This window comes from Hemitrygon akajei, chromosome 7 (genome assembly GCF_048418815.1).
Source record: "Hemitrygon akajei chromosome 7, sHemAka1.3, whole genome shotgun sequence".
NCBI classification, from domain to species: Eukaryota; Metazoa; Chordata; class Chondrichthyes; order Myliobatiformes; family Dasyatidae; genus Hemitrygon; species Hemitrygon akajei.
In genome coordinates, this window is record NC_133130.1 from 174,891,230 (window position 1) to 174,912,564 (window position 21,335).

Genomic DNA, 21,335 nt, shown 5'->3' on the forward strand with positions numbered 1-21,335 from the left:
GGACGTCTTTCAATCCTGAAGTCGTGCCTAGAATCCCCTACCATTAGATATGGCTAAGTTATTTCCAATCTGTTCAGGCCTTTTAACATTCGGAATGTTTCTGTGAGATCCCCCCTCTTTCTCCTGAACTCTGGGGAATACAGCCCAAGAGCTGCAGACATTCCTCATACGGTAACCCTTTCATTCCTGGAATCATTCTCGTGAATCTTCTCTACACCCTCTCCAATGTCAGTATATCCTTTTTAAAATGAGTGCAAAACTACACACAGTACTCCAAGTGTGGTCTCACGAGTGCCTTATAGAGCCTCAGCATCAAATCTCTGCTGTTTTTATATTCTATACCTCAAGAGATGAATGCCAGCATTGCATTCGCCTTCTTCACAACTGACTCAACCTGGAAGTTAACCTTTAGAGTGTCTTGCAGAAGGACTCCCAAGTCTCTTTGCATCTCTGCATTTTGAATTCTCTCCTCATCTAAATAATAGTCTGCCTTTTTATTTCTTCCACAAAAGTGCACGACCATATACTTTCCAACATTGTATTTCATTTGCCACTTCTTTGCCCATTCCCCTGAACTATCTAAGTCTCTCTGTTTCCTCAACACTACCTGTTCCTCCACCTATCTTTGTATCATCGGCAAATTTAGCCACAAATCCATTAATACCATAGTCCAAATCATTGACGTACATTGTAAAAAGTAACAGTCCCAGCACCAACCCCTGTGGAACTCTATTGGTAATTGGCAGCCAGCCAGGATAGGATCCTTTTATTCTCACTCTGTTTTCTGCCAACCAGCCAAGCCCCACCCACGCTAGTAACTTCCCTGTAATTCCATAGGCTCTTATCTTGCTAAGCAGCCTCATGTGCAGCACCTTGTCAAAGGCCTTCTGAAAATCCAGGTGCAGCACGTCTACTGCATCTCCTTTGTCTACCCTGCTTGTAATTTCCTCAAAGGATTGTAGTAGGTTTGTCAGGCAGGATTTTCCTTTCAGGAAACCATGCTGGCTTTGGCCTATCTTGTCATGTGCCCGCAGGTACTCAGTAATTTCATCCCTAACAATCGATTCCAACAACTTCCCAACCACTGATGTCAGGCTAACAGGTCTATAGTTTTCTTTCTGCTGCCTCCCATCCTTCTTAAGTAGCGGAGTAACATTTGCAATTTCCCAGTCATCCAGTACAATACCAGAATCTATCGATTCTTGAAAGATCATTGTTAATGCGTCCACAATCTCTCCAGCTACTTTCTTCAGAACCCAAGGGTTTATTCAGTCAGGTCAGGAGATTTATACACCCTCGGACCATTAAGCTTCTTGAACACCTCCGTTGTAAATTTCACTGTGCAAAATTCACTTTCGTGATACTCTTGAATGTCCGGTATACTGTAGATGTCTTCCACTGTGAAGACTGATGCAAAATACACATTCAGTTCCTCTGCCATCTCTGCGTCTTTTGTTACAATATCTCCAGCATCATTTTCTATTGGTTCTGTATCTACCCTCAACTCTTTTACCCTTTATATACTTAAAAAAGCTTTTAGTATCTTCTTTGATGTTAGTCACCAGCTTCCTCTCATAATTCATCTTTTCTTTCTGAATGACCTTCTTAGTTTCCTTCTGCAAGTTTTTAAAAGCTCCCCAATCCTCTATCTCCCCATGAGCTCTGGTTTCCTTGTATGCCCTCTCTTTTGCTTTTACTTTGGCTCTGACTTCACTTGTCAGCCACGGTAGTGTCCTTCTTCCCTTTGAAAATTTTTTCTTTCTTGGAATATATCTGTCTTGCACTTCCCTCATTTTTCTCAGAAGCTCCAGCCATTGCTGCTCTGCTGTCCTTCCTGCAAATGTCCCTCTCCAGTCAACTTCAGCCAGTTCCCCTCTCATGCTGTTATAATTTCCTTTATTCCACTGAAATAGCGACTTGGATTTTATTTTTTCCCCCTCGAAGTTCAATGTGAACTTGATCATATTGTGATCACTGTTCCTTAAGGGTTCCTTAACCTTAAGCTCTCTCATTATCTCCAGATCATTGCACAACACTCAATCTAGTACAGCTGATCCCCTAGTGGGCTCAACAATAAGCTGTTCTAAAAAGCCATTCTTTAAACATTCTACAAACTCTCTCTCTTGAGGTCCAGTACTGACCTGGTTTTCCCAATCCACTTTCATGTTAAAATCCCCAACGATTATCATGATACTGCCTTTCTGACACACCTTTTCTATTTCCTGCTGTAATTTGTAATCTGCATCCCGGCTGCTGCTTGGTGGCCTGTATACAACTGCCATTAGCATCCTTTTACCTTTTCTTAACTCAACCCATTGAGTCTCTACTCCTCAGCTGTGACCACAACTCTTTGCAGTTTCTTGCAGTCACGTTCAGAGAAGTTGCTGTACCAAGCTGTGATGCATCCAGACACAATTCTTTCTTTAGTGTATGATAAAATTGGTAAGGGTTGATGGAGAAATTTTTTAGCCTCCTGAGGAAGTGGAGGTATTGGTGAGCAAGTTATGTAAATTATTCAATACTGAACTTTAAGGTTTTTGAACAGGGTAAATTTGATTCCAAGACACAAGATTCTGCAGATGCTGGAAATTCTGAGCGGCACACACAAGTGCTAAAGGAATGAACATTTGACATTTTAGTCCGAGACCCTTCATGAGGACTATAAAGGGTCTTGGTCCAAAATGTTGTTCATTTCCCTCCATAGAAGCTGCCTGATCTGCTGAGTTCCACCATTTGATCCGAGTAGATGAGGCACTAATTAAGATTTTAGTTCTAATTTGCCAACAAGGATGCTTTTCATCTGCTGGCTCGCTGCGGTGTAAGTGAAATGTTTCAGACGTGTATGTTTGTGCAGGAAGTTGCAACTGCCTAGGGTCACTGCCTGAGATTTAGCATCAAGTTCAAGGACGTTAGGGTGGTGCAGCGTTGCAGCCAGTAATGCTGCTACCTCTGTGTTCCAGTAACTGTATTGTATGTGTGGAATTTGCAACTTCTTCCCTGTCATTGGGTTTCCTCCAGGTGCTCCAGTTCTAACCCCCCCCCCCTCCCCCCGCCACCGCATCCCAAAAAGGTACCTGTCAAAAACTGACCATCTAAGTTGTTCTGAAATGTACAATCTTGGGCATTGGTGGGCATGTGGGGTGAATGAAGTAAATATTTTTATACTTACTGTCCGGTATGCCACTGCCATTCAGGGTACAATGAGAATCCTCCATCTCTGTCTGTCCTTGGTCACACACTGGTATAGAAGGATTCTTCATTGCTGTTTCCCTAACAGTTTTGCTTTACCAGTCAGGGTTATTAGCCCTGAGCTGAAGCCCTGAACCTGGAGGACTGATGGACCACTCTTATTCTGGCCTCTTCTGTTTGGCCTGGGTGACCCTACCAAGAGTTGAAGCACAAGGCTCTGACTCCAGCCAACATAGCTCTCTAGGTCTTTGAGGCATGCAAGTCTCCAAACTCTGCAGTAAGGTTGTGGTCCTATTGGAGGAAAGATTTTTATAGATTAGCTTTATTTGTCAAATATACGTCAAGACATTTTGTGCATTGTGTTGTTTGTGTCAATAACCAACACAGTCCGAAGATGTGTTGAGTGCAAACCACAAGTGTTGCCATGCTTCCGCCATCAAAATAGCTTGTCCACTACTTACTAACCCTAATAGAAACATAGAAAACCTACAGTACAATACAGGCCCTTCAGCCCACAAAGTTGTGCCGAACATGTACCTATCCAAAAGTCTCTTAAAAGACCCTATCGTATCCGCCTCCACCACCGTTACCGGCAGCCCATTCCACACACTCACCACTCTACGTAAAAAACTTATCCCTGACATCTCCTCTGTACCTACTCTGCAGCACCTTAAACCTGTGTCCTCTTGTGGCAGCCATTTCAGCCCTGGGAAAAAGCCTCTGACTATCCACACAATCAATGCCTCTCATCATCTTACCCACCTCTATCAGGTCACCTCTCATCCTCCATCGCTCCAAGGAGAAAAGGCCAAGTTCACTCGACCTGTTTTCATAAGGCATGCTCCCCAATCCAGGCAACATCCTCGTACGTTTGTACTAATCTGTACGTTTTGGAACTCTAATGGGTTTAGTATTAGCATTGGATGCACAACTGCTCCTCCCTCCCCATCATCCTCAATTTCAGGTGCCCCCCATCCCCCAGCCAGGACTGTGCTGAGCCCAGAGCACTGCTCACACATGACTGCACAGCCAAACACCTGAGTAATCACATTGTCGTGTTTGCTGATGACCCAACAGTGGTGGGGCTCATCACCAACAACAATGGGCAATCAGAGAGGAGGTGGAAGAGCTTGAGGCCTGGTGTCAGGCAAATAACCTCTTCCTCATTGTCAACAAGACAAAGGGCATGGTTCTAGACTTCAGGGGAGCTCACGTCACTCACACCCCTCTTCACATTGGCAGCACAGCTGTGGAAACTCCTCCCTTACCTCCATTTAGGGCCCCAAGCTGTCCTTCCAGGTGAGGCAACACTTCACTGGTGAATCTGTTGGGGGTCATCTTCGCCTATTGTATCGGTGCTCCCGATTCAGCCTTCTCTCCATTGGTGAGATCCAATGTAAATCAAATGAAGTTCAGCATTCTGAAGCACTTCCAATAATGTTTAACTTTTGTTTTAATCTAGTTCTGCATGCCTCTGATCACCAGAATTGGGAAGCATTGGAATGTTTTTTTAATCTGTTAGTATTATTGTTTAATATTTTAGGTGCTGTATGTGACATATGTACTGTGGACCCTAAGGAATGCTGTTTCATTTAGCTGTGTACATGTGTAATGTTGAATGACAATAAACTTGAATGTTCTGATGGCAAGAGCTGACAAAGGCCATCAGGTGGCTTGTGGTCAGGGCCTGACTTCCTGCAGTTTATTTTCAACTCCCTTCTGATATGCCTCGCAGAAAGCTGACGCAGCAGGGCGTTGGGAGCCATGCATCTATTGCCTCGGCAATGCCCACAGTCTGGCCACAAACTGGTCATTGAGATCTGGCGCAGTAACTATTAGTAACCCCAGTGGCAAACCTGCCGTGCTCCCAGTCCTGTCATAAAGCCAAGAATCCTTCATGTAATTGAAAGTGAATGTAACATGGAAGTCAAACTAATTTGCTCCATGTAATTGCAAATTCTTTACTTGTAATTTAACAGTCAACATTACTGTGCTCCCTTGGGTTTTTAGCTTATACTGACGTTTGCTAGCAATGAGTTAATGTTTAACTTGCCATCTCTGACTGGTTTCCCTTGCAAGCTTGGTTTTCAGTTTGATATCTAACAAATTGATTTTTCTTAATGATTAGCTGAGTGAATGGACAAGATCCATTTTTTTTTAGACTATCCTACTTTCCTTTGTTTACCCCTGATTGTTCCATATTAAACCTATGTCTTTCAGAATGCAGGTAAATATTTTGGTGTATCAGGCGTGATGAAATCTAGACAAGATTCTACAGACGCTGGGAATCTGAAGTAACACACAGACAACATGTTGGATGAACTCAGCAGGGGTTCCCTGCCTTTTTTATGCCATGGGCTTCTACCATTAACCGAGGGGTCTGTGGACCCCAAGTTGGGAGCCCCGATCTTTGTTGAAGTATAATCAAATTCACTTTGGATATCGGCCAGCTGAAATGATCAAATGGATCATTTTATCATGTTTTTATAATCATTTAATTTTAAAAAGAAACTCATACGGCTTCAAACATAATGCTTATCACATGTGCTTTGGAAAAATTTAATGCATGGGCTCATTGGAGACACAAACTAATGTACTCAGACTCTTATAGTGCTTTGCCCAGTTAGTGAATACAACAAAAATAATCAGTTTAGCCACAAAGTTTCTCTGACATCTGACTTGCAAACATCTTTCTGCTTAACTAATCATCTACAAGTTTTTGTAATCATTCCCTTTCTCTTCTGTTGATGCTCTTTGCAGGTCCTTAATTTTACCATTTCTTTGGCAGGTGTGTTCTGTCAATGGAAATGTTCATCTGTTACTGTGACCAATTTTGTGTATTATAAATTGTGAGGCTGCAAACTAAGATTCGATGGAGAAATAAGCATTAATGGATGTTGTGTTGGATGATTGAGTTTTGAATTAAAGGATCTTTTCCCTGTATTTTTGCTTTACAGTAAAGTAAGGAACGGGAATTTATACCTGGCCACATTTGCAGCTGTGTTGGGCCCCCTTAGTTTTGGATTTGTTCTTGGTTACAGTTCTCCTGCCATTCCAGAGCTGGAATCTGATGTAAACCCGGATCTGAAACTTGATTCCACTCAGGCTTCCTGGTTTGGGGTAAGTTATCACTATTAAATATTTTCTGTATAGTATCAGTAGGAAGGGTTAAGAAGTTGCTTCACAAACGAGAGAAAATTGGCAGATGCTGGAAATTAAAGTAATACACACAAAATACTGGAGGAACTCAGCAGGCCAGGCAGCATCTATGGAAAAATGTGTACAGTCCATGTTTCGGGTCGAGACCCTTCATCAGGACTGAAGAAGGATCTTGGCCCAAAATGTCAACTATTTACTCTTTTTCATAGATGCTGCCTGGCCTGCTGTGTTCCTCCAGCATTTTGTGTGTATTACTTAAGTAGTTGCTTGACTGTTGTTTATGCAATGATGTCTGCTCTGCTGCTGAATGAAACCATTCATCCCTTTCCCATTCCTCTCACTGAGGTTGTTTGCTGATGTTGCAGTTCCAATGTGCACTTAGTGGCCACTATATTAGGTACCTCCAGTGGCTAATAAAGTGGCCACTGAATGTATATTTGTAGTTATATGCTGTAGCCTAACCCATCCACTTCAAGGTTTGACGTGCTGTGCATTCAGACATGAATACTCTTCTGCCCACCACTGTTATATAATTCATGGTTATTTGAGTTACTGTCGCCTTCCTGTCAGCTTGAACCCGTCTGACCGTTCTCCTCTGACCTCTCTCATGGACAAGGTGTTTTCGCCTACAGAACTGCCTCTCTCTGGATGTTTTTTGTTCTGACCATTCCCTGTGAACTCTAGAGACTGTGTACATAGAAATCATAAGAGATCAGCAGTTTCTGAGATACTCAGTCTTCCCTGTCTGGCACCAGCAGTCATTCCACGGTCAAAGTAATTTAGATCAAATTTCTTCACCATTCTAATGTTTGGTCTGAACAACAACTGAACCTCTTGACCATGTCTGCATTTTTTTTAATCCATTGAGATGCTGCGACATGATTAACTGATTAGATAGTTGCATTAATGAGCAGGAGTACCTAATAAACTGGCCACTGAGTGTACTTGTCAGGCAAAATTTTATGTTTGTTTGTCTCTGTACCAATGATTGTTTCCCTGATCTCCCCCCTCTACCATTCAATTCCAACTTTCATTTTTAAAAATATGTGGTGCTTCTTCATTGCTTAATAACCCTGACCATCACACATAATTTCTGTTTATTTGTTCACAAAGTACAAAAACCTAAGGTGAAATTTTGAAATGTGACCATCTGAAAAATCTGTTGTTTTCTTTGACCCAGCTGTTTTTGTCAAAGGCTAACTTGTGTGAGAATATAATATTGTGGGACTAGTGAACACTGATAAAGAGATGTAATAATAAACACAAGGGTTTCTGCAGATGCTGGAAATCCAGAGCAACACACACAAAATGCTGGAGGAACTCAGCAGGTCAGGCAGCATCTGTGGAGAGAAATAAATATTTCTTTCATAGATGCTGTCTGACCTGTTGAATTGCTCCTGCAAATAATGTAATAAACCTGTACTCGGTGGACCCCTCAGTTAATGGTAGAGGTCCATGGCATCAGAAAGGTTAGGAATCCCTGTAATAAACTTCCTATGGAATTGTATATCAATGAATGACCAGAACAGTGCAGCGGGTACTAGGTAGAGAAGAAAAACAAGTGTAATTTGACTGTAGTTTAAGAGCATTTTGAAGGACACAAATAGATAAAGGCACTGAAGGATAACGTCCTCATGACGGCAGACCAAAGTAATGAGCCCATTTCAGTTTCCGTGCTCTGTAATAATAACTCCATCCCTTCAACAGAACCCCAGAATAATGCATGGTCCCCTACCCTGAGTGCTGGGTAGACTTGTCATAAGTCATCAAAGGTAACCTAGGAATTTAAAATCTTGACTCAAGACAATTAAATCTGTGCCCTACCACCATTCTATCTTCCCAAATGTCTCCGCACTCTTAACTTCTGGGGAAAAAAAAACAGATCGCGGAGATCAAAATCCTTTAATTTATTTTCCTTGTAATTATTACTTAGCATCTCTTTGGATTTCCCCTCATTCTTAATCTGTCAGATTTCCTCCTTGGTTTTTGGTTCCTTAAGGTTGTTATAGCTGGGGGGGGGGGGTATGTTAATGGGGACAAGATCCCACTACCTATTAAATGCCCCCAATGGCGTACCCCTCGAATAACCAAGTCCAGGTCCTGGCCTCCACATATAGCTTAACTCCTAAGCCTGGTGGAACCATTTCGATTGACAGAAGGGCCAAAGGTGCATTAATGGAGCCTTAAAATGGGTCACTTCAAGCATATGGGGCTCATCAGCCATATTGGGCTCACATATCTAGACAGCTGGGATGCAACGTTCATGACCCTGACTGACCAAAGCCTCAATCTCCTTTGTTAACTCCATGCTCCAAAGTAGCACATGTATTACACACACAGAGGACTGAATTTCTAGCTTTAAGTGTATTGAACAATATTACCTTTTGGCTTTCTGCAGGTTTTATTCTATTGAGATTGAAACTGCTATGTTTATCATAAAGTAATTTAACCTCACACTTTTGTACCTTTTCAGTCCTTAGTTACCATTGGAGCAGCTGTGGGTGGCATCGTAGGAGGATGGCTGGTTGATAAACTTGGCAGAAAGCTAAGTCTGATGTTGTGTGGCCTTCCGTTTATTATTGGGTTTACAGTAATTGTTGGAGCGCGGAATATCTGGATGCTTTACGCTGGGAGAATCGTGACTGGATTAGCCAGTGGAATAACGTCACTCGTTGTGCCAGTAAGTACATATCTTATGTAATGGGCAGGAGAATTTTCATATAGTAATGTGTAATGACTGCCAGTTGTGCTTCAAAACATTCTTGGAATCCATAGCCAATGGTTTTCTTTCTTACTTCAACATAGAGTGAGGCTATAATGCCAGCTCTCACCAGGGCATTTCAGAAATTTCTGGAGGAACTAAGCATGTCAGGCAGCATCTATGAAAGGTTTTGATTCAAAACGGTTTGGGCCGAGACCCTTCATCAGGACTCAACGGGGTATTCCTTTCTATGACCTTTCCCGTTACCCTGTAGCCTTCCGTCACAAGACACAGAACATAGAGCATTACAGCACTGTACAGGCCCTTTGGCCACAATGTTGTGCCGACCTTTTAACCTCTGATTCCAGGTACACCCTGCTATTAAAGGTGTTGGCCTGGTAAACCTCCTGAAATGCTTCTTTAATAAGAAGACTGCAGTGCATGGTACTCAGATGCTGCAACCTCCGAGATCTCACTGCTTAGATCTCTCAGCGTTTAGATGACATGCTCTTATTTTTTCCTGCCAAAAGGGACAAGTACACATATTGTGTCTCATTTGTCCTTTGCCCTCTCATTTAACTTGTCTATCCCCATGTCCTCTTCAAAACTTACCGTAAATTCCGGTGTATAAGCCGAGAATTTGGCCCTAAATTTTGGTCCTAAAATAAGGGGGTCGGCTTATACAGAAGGTGCCAACTTTGGAAAAACGAATAAACAGAAGACAGGTCGTATTTATTGGCTGTTTCTGAGTCAAATTGGTTCCACTGTCGACGCATGGATTCTTTGGTTTGTTTAAACTCACATCTAGTGGCTGGAGCACGGACGTCAAACCACCGGGGATGACTGCAATGTCCGTATTTTCAGCTTTCAATGCTGCTTTTGTCTCACCTTACAAGTGCGCTTTGAACATGTGTCGACGCCACACCTCTTTAACCTACTTCAAGCAATCCGCTTTGTCCATCCGGCAGTGTTCTTGAACGTAAACAACACGCCGCGGGAATTTTCTGAGCAATCTTTGTTTTTTGTCTCAACACAAGATCACGTCTATTCATAAATCGGGTGCACCAACTTCGCGTAGCTTTGAAATATTCCCTGACCTCATGGTGTTTTTTGTCCCATTTCAACGCTTGAACTCGGAATCATTTCCCTGGTAATGATGTATCCAGGTGATCGCTGGTGATTCACCCACTCTAAAACTTTTTCTTCCAGTTCTGGCCACTGGCATGATTTCCCGCAGTTTGCACATTTAGTCTTTGGCATTTCCCTCAGCGTGTCCTCTGCCTTTCTCCACTCTGTGAAATGTGAAATGATACGAGAAGACCCGAGGGGTTTGGTGAACCTGAGAGCCGGAAAGGTGATTGGCAAAAGGGATACAGAGCTGGAGAAGGGAAACGATCATGCGATGGGAGGCCTAGGGAGAAAGAAAGGGGGAGGGAGCACCAGAGGGAGATGGAGAATAGGCAGAGTGATGGGCAGAGAGGAAAAAAAGGAGGGGGGGGGAAACTATCAGGTAAGAAGGGGAGGAGGGGCATTAACGGAAGTGGTCCTTGCCCTCTACCATCTTATTCTGGTTTCTGCCCCTTTCCTTTCCAGTCATAGTGAAAGAGCTCTGCCTGAAATGTTGGTTATTTATTTGCTTCCCTGGATGCTGCCTGTCTTGCTGAGTTCCTCTTGCATTTTGTAAATGATGCACATTTATGTTTGCTGTTTCCTGTTAGGCGGTCATCTCCCCATTCTCCGGCACGATGAGCATTTACCTGCTGCAATAGCTTCTGATACCAACCACATCACGCCACCTGGAAATCAGTCTAATTCATGCACCTGGGTCTCCTTCATCCACATCACATGTTATACCTTCAAAGAGCTCCAATAAATTGGTGAAATGATTTTCCTTCTCACAAAAGCATGTGACCTTAATTTTGTAGGTAACATGTTTACTAATGGTTATTATTTTTGAATGCCAGGTGTTAATGGGGTTGGTTTCTGAAGCTTTTTAAATAAAGGTGAAGCAATTGCTAATTTCCAATCTAACAACACATTTCCCAAATCTAGGAAGTTTTGGCAAATTAAAACCTATGCATTAACTATGAAGTTAACCATAGCTCAGAGCTCAATCAGTTTCCTTCATTTGAACTGATTTTCCTTAATATCATCCTCCCTTCCAATTCCCGACTTAAGGATACTTCTGGGACATTGTATATATCTTCCAGTGAGTCCAACATACTTGCTGAATTCACATGCCATCTCCTTGTTTTCTGGTTTTAATTCCTTGGATTTGTCTTCTAAGATGATTATTCACTTTGTCAATACATTTTTTTTAAATTTATAGAAACTTCTGTCCGAAACAGAGTTTCATGTTGTTGTTTTACTTGCTGATGTGTGTGGAATTGAAGGCAGTTTATAATCCTCCTTAATATGTAGTCGAGTCAACTCCACAGAAATTAAAACCAACCAGTGAATCTGCTCTTTGCAAGTTCCCTGCTTTAATGTCAGCGTTTCTCTCATTTCTCTGCTTTCTAGATTTTAATGGATGCCTTTTTATTCACCATTTGGAAAGAAAGTGCTTACTTCGCAATTTTCTGCTAAGTGTTCGAAAAGCGCTTCTGTTTGTAGGAGCCCTGTTCAGCCTCTGGAGGGCAAACTTAGCTGAAGAAAATCTGTGTGCTCTGCAGTACAGATTAGTCCTTCTAAGCGATCATTACAATTTTGATTGCTTGACTCACTGGTTGGTGACTCTTGTGACGTCTCAACATCCCAGCCACTGCTGACAACTAACCATAACTGACACATCTCAAAAATTACATGAGCATAGCCATTGAGTCACATTTGTGATGCAAACATTGGTCCTAATCTGCAAATGATATCACTGTATACCTTTGCTCTTGATTATATCGGATTGTTGTCACCAAAATGCCTTTATTGTGTAAAGTGTTAATTTGGACTTTTCTTTTGCCTAGGTTTACATTTCTGAAACAGCTCATCCTAAAGTGCGTGGGCTTTTGGGATCCTGTGTTCAGCTAATGGTGGTAATTGGAATCATGGGTGCATACGTTGGGGGTATGAAATTCTTTAAGTTAAAAGTTTGTGTATTTTTACTACACCAATCAGCGTGTAATCATTGCTTGTTCCTAGTCACACCTCTCTTGCCTCTCGTCCTGTCTTAATGACCCCCTGCAAATACGGCTCTGTTCCTGTTCTCAGAGGTGCGTTCTCAGGAATAATCCGGGGAATGAAGGGGCTAATGTGCAAGGAGAGTCTGTGAGGGGATTCATTTTGAAACCGCAATTGAAAAGCCTAGATGGAGTGGACGTGGTGAAGATGTTTCCTATAGTGGGGGAGTCTAGGACCAGAGCGCGCAGGTCAGAATACAAGGCTGACCCTTTAGAGCAGATATGGGGGAATTTCTTGAACCAGAGGCTGGTGAATCTGTGAAATTCATTGTAACAGACAGCTGTGTCATTGGCTATATTTACAGTGGAGGTTGATAGGTTCTTGATTAGTAATGGATTCAAAGGTTATGGGGAGAAGGCAGGAGAATGGGGTTGAGAAGGATAATAAATAACCCATGATGGAATGGTGGGGCAGAAGTGATAGGCTGAATGGCCTAATTCTGCTGTGATGTCTTATGGTTGCTTTGGTGCCTTCAGTCAGTTTTATATTCACTGGAAAGCACTGCCACGGCAGATGGTAGAAATAGATTTAATAGTATCTTTATCCAAACATATATACAGGCAGTGTTCAGACCATAAAATGTAGGAGCAAAATTGAGCCATTCAGCCAATCAAGTCTGCTCCATTGTGGCTGATTTATTATCCCTGTCAACCCCATTCTCCTGCTTTCTCCCTGTAACCTTCGGCACCCTTACTAATCAAGAACCTCTTGAAGTGGTATGACCACAAGAAATACTGCAGACACTGAAAATCCAAAGCAACAGACACAAAATGCTGCAGGCCTCAGCAGGTCAGTATAGATATGACCACGAGCAGGAATTGGGATTAGTTTAAATTGGCTGTGTGGTCAGATCAAGTTATGGGGCTTGTTCTTGACTAAGGAGCTGGTGGTGGACCTGAGGAGGGCTAAGGCACCGGTGACCCCTGTTTCCATCCAAGGGGTCAGTGTGGACATGGTGGAGGATTACAAATACCTGGGGATATGAATGGACAATAAACTGGACTGGTCAAAGAACACTGAGGCTGTCTACAAGAAGGGTCAGAGCCGTCTCTATTTCCTGAGGAGACTGGGGTCCTTTAACATCTGCCAGACGATGCTGAGGATGTTCTACAAGGCTGTGGTGGCCAGTGCGATCATGTTTGCTGTTGTGTGCTGGGGCAGTAGGCTGAGGGTGGCAGACACCAACAGAATCAACAAACTCATTCATAAGGCCAGTGATGTTGTGGGGGTGGAACTGGACTCTCTGACGGTGGTGTCTGAAAAGAGGATGCTGTCCAAGTTGCATGCCATCTTGGACAATGTCTCCCATCCACTCCATAATGTACTGGTTAGGCACAGGAGTACATTCAGCCAGAGACTCATTCCACCGAGATGTAACACTGAGTGTCATAGGAAGTCATTACTACCTGTGGCCATCAAACTTTACAATTGCTCCCTTGGAGTGTCAGACACCCTGAGCCAATAGGCTGGTCCTGGACTTATTTCCACTTGGCATGATTAACTTATTATTATTTAATTATTTATGGTTTTATATTGCTATATTTCTTCACTATTCTTGGTTGGTGCGGCTGTAACGAAACCCAATTTCCCTCGGGATCAATAAAGTATGTCCGTCTGTCTGTGCTGTACTGTTTGATGGGTGTAATTGGGTGGCACAGGTTCACTGGGCTAGAAGGGCCTGTTGCTGTGCTGTATCCATAAATAAAATGGATGTGGTCAGTTTTCATCATATACAATAGGTCAGGACAACTGCTGTTCAAAAGACTGTTTGAATAATTACCTGATTGAAAGGGGAAAGTTCTGCATATCTTGAGAGAGTGCAATGAAATGGGTAGTGTTTGGTACAGATGGAAGTCTGAACCAGGAGATGCTCTGTGAATTTTTGTGTCTCCCGTTGTCGTTGTAACTAATTCCTTTTGTTCTCTCTGTCCCTCCCCCTTCCTGCGACTCATTTCAAAGACCCCCCCCCCCCCAAGAAAACCATTAAAGGCATGGGATATGGGAGCCCAAGACCAAGGAACGTTTGAAGTAGCTGAATCGTAACCACCTGTTCAGGGAGATAGAAAATGTGGTCGAGTGTTGTCACAGCAACAATCTCTCACTCAACGTCAGCAAAACCAAAGAAATGATTGTAGACTACAGAAGGAAAAGGCTGGAGGTCCATCAATCAGCCCTCATTAGGGATGGGAACTGGAGAGGATCAGTACATTTAAGTTCCTTGGTATTAACATATCCTGGGACTGGTTCCTAAATGTCATCACACTGAAGGCACAACACACTTCTACTTTCTTAGAAGTTTGTGTAGATTCACCATGTGACCAAATACACTTGACAAATGTCTATATAGATGCACGGTGGAGAGATTCCTAACTGATTGCATGGGCTGGTATGGAAACACCAATGCATGGGTAAAGAAAAGCCACAAGAAGTGGTGGAGGCAGCCCAGTCCATCACAGGCAAAACCCTCCCACTATTCAGTATATTTACATGCAACACTGCCCCAAGAACGCAGCTTCCATCGTCAAAGACCCTGCCATCCAGGCCATGATCCTTTCTCGATACTACCATTGGGCAGGAGTTACAGAAGCTTTAGGTCCCACGTAATCAGGTTCAGAAACAGTTATTACTCTACAGACATTAGGTTCCTGAACCAGCGTGGATAATTTCACTCACCTCAGCTCTGAACTGATTCCACAATCTACAGACTCCCTTCCAAGGACGTGTTACAACTCGTATTCTCAGTATTGTTTCTTCTATTTGGACACTTTATCTTTTGCACTATTTTCTTTGTTTATGTATTTATTTGTATATTCTATTGTATTCATTAATTTTCTTGTGTGCAAGAAAGTAAATCTCAAGGTAGCATATGGTAACATGTATGTACTTCAAAAATGTATTTAAGTTTTGTGTTTTTTGAATCTGATCTAACCTACAATTTTGTTCAATGATAGTATGAGGAGAATTGTAATGTATCTGCTGGAATACAGTGTGAAGGTAACTTGGTTCTGTTTTTTTTGGTTTTGTCAGGAATGGTTTTGCCTTGGTATTGGCTCGCTGTGCTCTCGTCCGTCCCACCAACCATCATGGTACTACTAATGTATTTCATGCCCGAAACCCCACGATACCTACTGAGTAGAAACCAATACTCGGAAGCACTAGCTGCCCTGGCGTGGCTTCGAGGGCCTGAGGTAGATTATGAGCAGGAATGCAGACAGATTGAAGAGAGCTGCAACACACAGGTAACAGTGACCTTTTACTGAACCTTTTTGACTAAGTTGCTTTATGTTAATAATTTCCCCTGTTGTTATGTTTTTGGTCATGACCCTTCGTCTGGAACAACTGGCAACTGAAACCACAAATTTCACAACACACAATTAAACCTGATTCTGATTCACCATTCATTTCCCTGCCCAGGTCCTGCCTGACCTGCTGAATTCCTCCAGCAGTTTGTTTATTCTTTCTCAACCTTTTTGCCCTGGAGGAACCCCAGGTCTCAGGGAACCCCTGAGTAAAAATTATATCTACAGCTTACGGTATGTTAGCATGATCAGTAAGTTGTAGATATAATAACACAAAAATAATTGTCAATGCTCTTTTGAGTTGAGAATGAATTTTTAGCCAACCTTTCTTGGAAAAAATACAAGTTGTTAAGTTTAGCTTACCTTTCTTGAAATTAGTCTCTTTCCCTTTCATAAATTTTAAAAACTCATAGGGTAAACATAGTAAGCCTGGCAAATAATTGGCCCAAAATTGGGGTTAATTTTTCTAAAGGTAGACTTGGTAGGTTTAATTTAAATAAAGGATATAAATTGATTTTAATTCTATCTACAACATGAAAATTTATGACAATGTTGAATAGTAAAGTTACTAAAACCCATAAGCCAAAGCAACACTGTTCTTCCAAGACAGACCTTTTGTTTTCAGACAGGAAATCAAAACATTAAATATATCTAGGCCTTTGTTTGTTTCTGGCAGCTCTTTGCAACAGAAGAAGTTTTTCTTGAAATTCTCCATTTACAAATCTTACAAATGCTACAACATGACATTTATTGGTGAAATCTGTTGACTCATCAGCCTGGCGCGAGAGAAGCTGTTTTTCAGTTTATCACACAAAACTTCTTCGGCATCATGTGACATGTCATCAATAACGTTGATTTATCATACTGTTTGAGAGTAATACCTTTTCAATTTCTCCTACTGCATCTTGCCCAAGCATTTTACCCACTATAATTTTACATGCTGGCATTATTGGCTCTCACCAACTGTGTTACTTTTTCTTTTCTGGTTAATAAGTTTTGCTACTAAATAACTTCTTGTGAACCTTTTTGACTGCCATTGTCCATTGAGAAATTGTACGGGAGAGGGGAAGAAGCTGTTCCTAAAACGCTGAGTATGTGCCTTCAGTCTTCTGTGCCTCGTTCCTGATGGTAGCAATGAGAAGAGGGCACGTCCTGGGTGGTGGGGATCCTTAATGATGGATACCGCCTTTTTGAGGCATTGCTCCTTGAAGATGTCCTGGACCTCGAGGCATACTAGTACGCTCCATGTAAATGTACTAAGTGATGGGGAGAGCTTTGCCTGTGAAGGACTGGGCTGTATCCATCATTTTCTGCAAGCTTTTCCTCTCCTGTGCATTAGTGTTTCCATACTAGCCCATGAAACCAGTTAGGAATCTCTCCACCGTGCATCTATAGATGTTTGTCAGGTGTATTTGGTCACATGCTGAATCTACGCAAGCTTCTAAGAAAGTAGAAATGCATTGTGCCTTCTGTATGATGACAATTAAGAAGTGGTTCCAGGGCAGAACCTCTGATATGTTACAGCTGAGGAATTTAAAGCTGCTGATCCTCTCCCATTCCGATCCCTAAAGAGGACTAGCCATTGGACCTCCGGCTTCTTCCTACAATCATCTCTCTGGTTTTGCTGACGTTGGGGAAGGGCTGCTGCACAGGATCAAAGTAGGTTGCAGAAAGTTGTAAAATCAGTCAGCTCCATCATGGGTAATAGCCTCAGTAGTACCCAACACATTTTCAAGGAGTGGTGCTTTAGAAAGGCATCATCCATCATTCAGGGCCCCCATCACTCAGGATATTCCCTCTTCTCTCTGTTATCATTAGGTAGGAGGTACAGAAGCCTGAAGGCGCACACTCAGCGATTCAGGAACAGCTTCTTCCCTTCTGCCATCCAGTTTCTAAATGGACATTGAACCCTTGGACACTAACTCATTGTTTTTTTAACATTTCTGTTTTTAAAAAAAAAAGTGTATGTATGTGTATAATATATACCAGTGGTATATAATACACACACGCACACACACACCCCACAGCACACACACACACTATATTTTTGATTTAAGGGTATCTAAAGTGTTTCTTTTACACATAGTTGTTGCTATCTGGAACATGTTGCAGGAGGAGGTTGTGGAATAAGATACAATTAATGGGTTTGGGCATTTAGTAGGCAGGGTATAGAACAGGGGTTCCTAACCTTTTTAATGCCATGGACCAATACCATTAAGCAAGTGATCCATGAACCTCTGGCTGGAAACCCCTGGGTACGCTCCTAATGGAGGCATTTGGGAGCACAGTACCATTGTTAGTGTAATGCTGTTACAGTACCAGCAGTCAGAAGTTCAATTCCTTCCACTGTCTGAAAGGAGTCTGTCCACATGGGTTTCCTCCAGATGCTCTGGTTTCCTCCCACACTCTAGAGAAGTGTGAGTTAGGTATGGTAAGTTGTGGGCATGCTGTGTTAGTGATGGAAGCATGTCGATACTTGCTGGCTGCCCCTTGCATATATTTGAACTTTGTCATTGACACAAACCACACATTTTACTCCATATTTCAATGTACATATGATAAATAAAGCTAATCTTTACCTTTAGTGCACTCAGGCAACCTGTTGCAATGGGTGTATTTCTGTGCTGCAATATTTATTCCAAAATTTGTCTCCTTAATTTTACTTCAATTCTGTTTACAGGATAGCAAATTTGCACTGTCTGATCTTAAAGATCCAACAGTTTACAAGCCTTTCCTTATTGGGATATTTCTGATGCTCTTTCAGCAGTTGAGTGGAATCAATGCTGTTATGTTTTATGCTGAAACCATCTTTGAGCATGCAAATTTTAAGGTAAAGTTTCATAATCATAGGCAGTATATTTTAATTTTACAATATTAGGTAAGATTGAACTTTACTGTCATTGTGCCGAGTACAGATACAAAGCCAATGAAATGCAGTTAGCATCTGATCAGAAGTGCAAAAGAATAGTATTATTTACAGAATAACTGCAAATAAAAAGTAAGTGCTACAGCATACAAATATAAAAGTACTGAGACAGTACAATATGGGTGCAATACTGCTTAGCGCTGTGATGTGAGGTTCAGCAGGGTCACAGCCTCAGGGAAGAAGCTCTTCCTGTGCCTGCTGGTGCGGGAGTGGAGGCTCCTGTAGTGCCTACTGGATGGGAGGAGAGTAAAAAGACCATGGTTAGGGTGAGATGCATCCTTGATAATGCTTTTTGCCCTGCCCAGGCAGCGTTTATGGTAGATGTTCTCAATGGTGGGCAATTGGGTGCCGATAATCCAATGGGCAGTTTTCACCACACGCTGGAGTGCTTTGCGGTCCAATATGGGACAATTGCCATACCACACTGAGATGCAGTTGGTGAGTATGCTCTCAATGGTACAGCGGTAAAAGTCCGTCAGTATCCTGGGACAGAGGTGAGCTTTCTTGAGGCTACGCAGGAAATAAAGGCGCTGTTGTGCCTTTTTGATCAGGATGGAGGAGTTCAGGGACCAGGTGAAATCGATGGAATATATGTTCCATGCTCTTACTAAGAAAACGGTTTTGTAAGAAATCTGCTTATTCTCCTAGATCTTATCATCTATCTGTCTCTTGTTTCAAAAATAACATGTATAAAGCCAGAGTGGTGCAGTCAACGGTGGACCAAGTTACTTGTGCTGGTTATTGAAATATTATGGGTATTACCCATAGAGGAGGGTATATTTTATTAGAATTCATCTGGTGCCTTGGAAAGACCTTTTAGCCAATGTGTTGTTGTCAGTTTCCTATATTTTCTTCCTTCCCTGGCCAAGGTTCCTGAATGTATACTCTCATGAAATACATTGGGATGGTTTGTCTCAAAAATGCACTTTTAAGAAGCCGGGGTATGTTCTATTTTTCTTTTGGGTGCATTCATCATGAGAAGTAACCAAGAAAGTGCCATTTGTTGATTTAACATTTAGAAAATGATGTCTTGCTGTTTTTGCTTTATTGGAGTAGATTTTGTTCATCTGTATTCTCTTTTAGAACGGCAGTGAAGGTTCAGTAATAGTTGGTGTTGTTCAAGTGGTTTTCACTGCAATAGCTGCTCTTATCATGGACAAAGCAGGGAGAAAAATCCTCCTGGCAGTATCAGGTGAGCTCCTGACCTAGCAGATGGACTACTTCAGGATAACTAAGGCTCTGTATAACAAAAAACTTATTTTTATTATAACTACATATATTTATTGTAATTAGATTTTTTCTGTTTTACACTGTACTGCTGCTGCTAAAGAAGACATTTCACAACATGCGAGTGAAGTTAAATCTGATTCTAAACTCTTCATGCCTATATCTAAAATCCAAGGCAGCTGTGTGAACCAAAAGTAATTTTGTCTTACTAAGACTAGTGGTGCAAATTCAGTATTTCTAAAGGTATCTGAGGCATTCATTGTAAAGGTTATCAACCTTAAAAGATCTGTCTGGTGTAAACTCTGCACAGTGGCAGATGCTTTATATTCAAGGACTAGTAACGTCATGAAAGACCCCACCTACCTGCTTGTGGACTATTTCTCCCAATCTCATCAGGAAGGCTACGTAGCATCCACTCCAGGACCACCAGACTAAAAAATAGCTACTTTCTTGCATGAGTAAGGCTGATCAATGCCTCCACCCACCAACCCACACCCACCCACTCCTCTCCCCCCCCCCCCCCCCAACTGCTGCTACTTTATCATTACCTGCCAGTTACCTTATGTACAGACACTCCTGTGCCCAGTGTCCCTTTATGGACATACAGTTAATCTGTGTATATGTATTTGGATTTGTTTTTTTTAAATTATTGTTCTTTATCTTGTTTTTTTTGTGCTGCATTGGATCCAGAGTCGCAATTATTTCATTCTCCAATACACTTGTGTACTTGAAATAACATTAAACAATCTTGAATCTTGAAGATCTTGAATTGAGGAATGATGAGGCTTCATCTATCTCTCTCAACACACTGAGCCCCCTTTGACAGCCCAGTTAAACTCTGTCCCCCTGCATGGCTGTGAGATGATTGTACGCTTCCAGCCTGCCCCGCCAGACCGTGCTAATGTAATTGTTTCTTTTTTTTCTCACCATTCTTGGACTTGATAGCAGTATGACTGTGGATGCAGTAATAGTAGAAGGTGTTGAATCCCGTGCATGGAACTAGTTCCAGGGTTCCACTGGCAAATTATAGCATCACATCAATGTGATTTCATGTAGATTGCAGAACATGCTTTACTCCTCAGGCTGCTGAATGTCACCACCTTTTAACCTTGTAGAAGGAGTTGCAGGAAATCTGAAGAACCAGAGAAGTCAAAGTTGGGTTTTATTGCCCTCCGCAGGGGCACAGTGAAAACTTAATTTCAGCAGCATTGTAGGCACATAGCATCAGATAAGTCCTCGCAAGAAAAACACAAACTTATTATATGTGACCTTTCACAAGGAAGGTAATTAGAGCAAAAAAAGAGTCTTCTGTAGTGCAAGGAGGTCACAGTGTGGCCATCCGGATGCCTAACTTGCATCTCCTCAAGCAGATTCTTTATTCCTAGTTGAGGGAAGAGCCCCTGATGGGCAAAGGGAATTCTCCAAAGATAATATTAAAATCAGCCGGAATAAATTCAAAATTACATCTAAAAGCTAGGAAGACGTACCACTCAAAAGATACACCTGGAGGAAATCTGTTCAAGAGGGAGCTGTGTTATATGAGAACAATCTCCGCTTGCCACACAGAACAAATGGAAGGTGGAAAAGGGGAGACTGTAAAACCAAAAGACCCAAACACTAACCACATCCACCACTTACTCCTTCCCACATTGCACCAGAATAT

General features: G+C 42.1%; 1 protein-coding gene across 2 annotated transcripts in view; it reads left to right on the plus strand.

Moving 5' to 3' along the window:
• The window catches only part of slc2a8 (solute carrier family 2 member 8), a 36,037-nt gene that overhangs the window by 5,401 nt on the left and 9,301 nt on the right, over positions 1-21,335 (plus strand). For both annotated transcript variants that reach the window (XM_073052648.1, XM_073052649.1), the window contains exons 2-7: positions 6,147-6,309; positions 8,822-9,028; positions 12,007-12,106; positions 15,248-15,459; positions 18,200-18,349; positions 19,529-19,637. In XM_073052648.1, the coding sequence (XP_072908749.1) occupies positions 6,147-6,309; positions 8,822-9,028; positions 12,007-12,106; positions 15,248-15,459; positions 18,200-18,349; positions 19,529-19,637 (941 nt within the window). The remainder of the gene's footprint in view (positions 1-6,146; positions 6,310-8,821; positions 9,029-12,006; positions 12,107-15,247; positions 15,460-18,199; positions 18,350-19,528; positions 19,638-21,335) is intronic.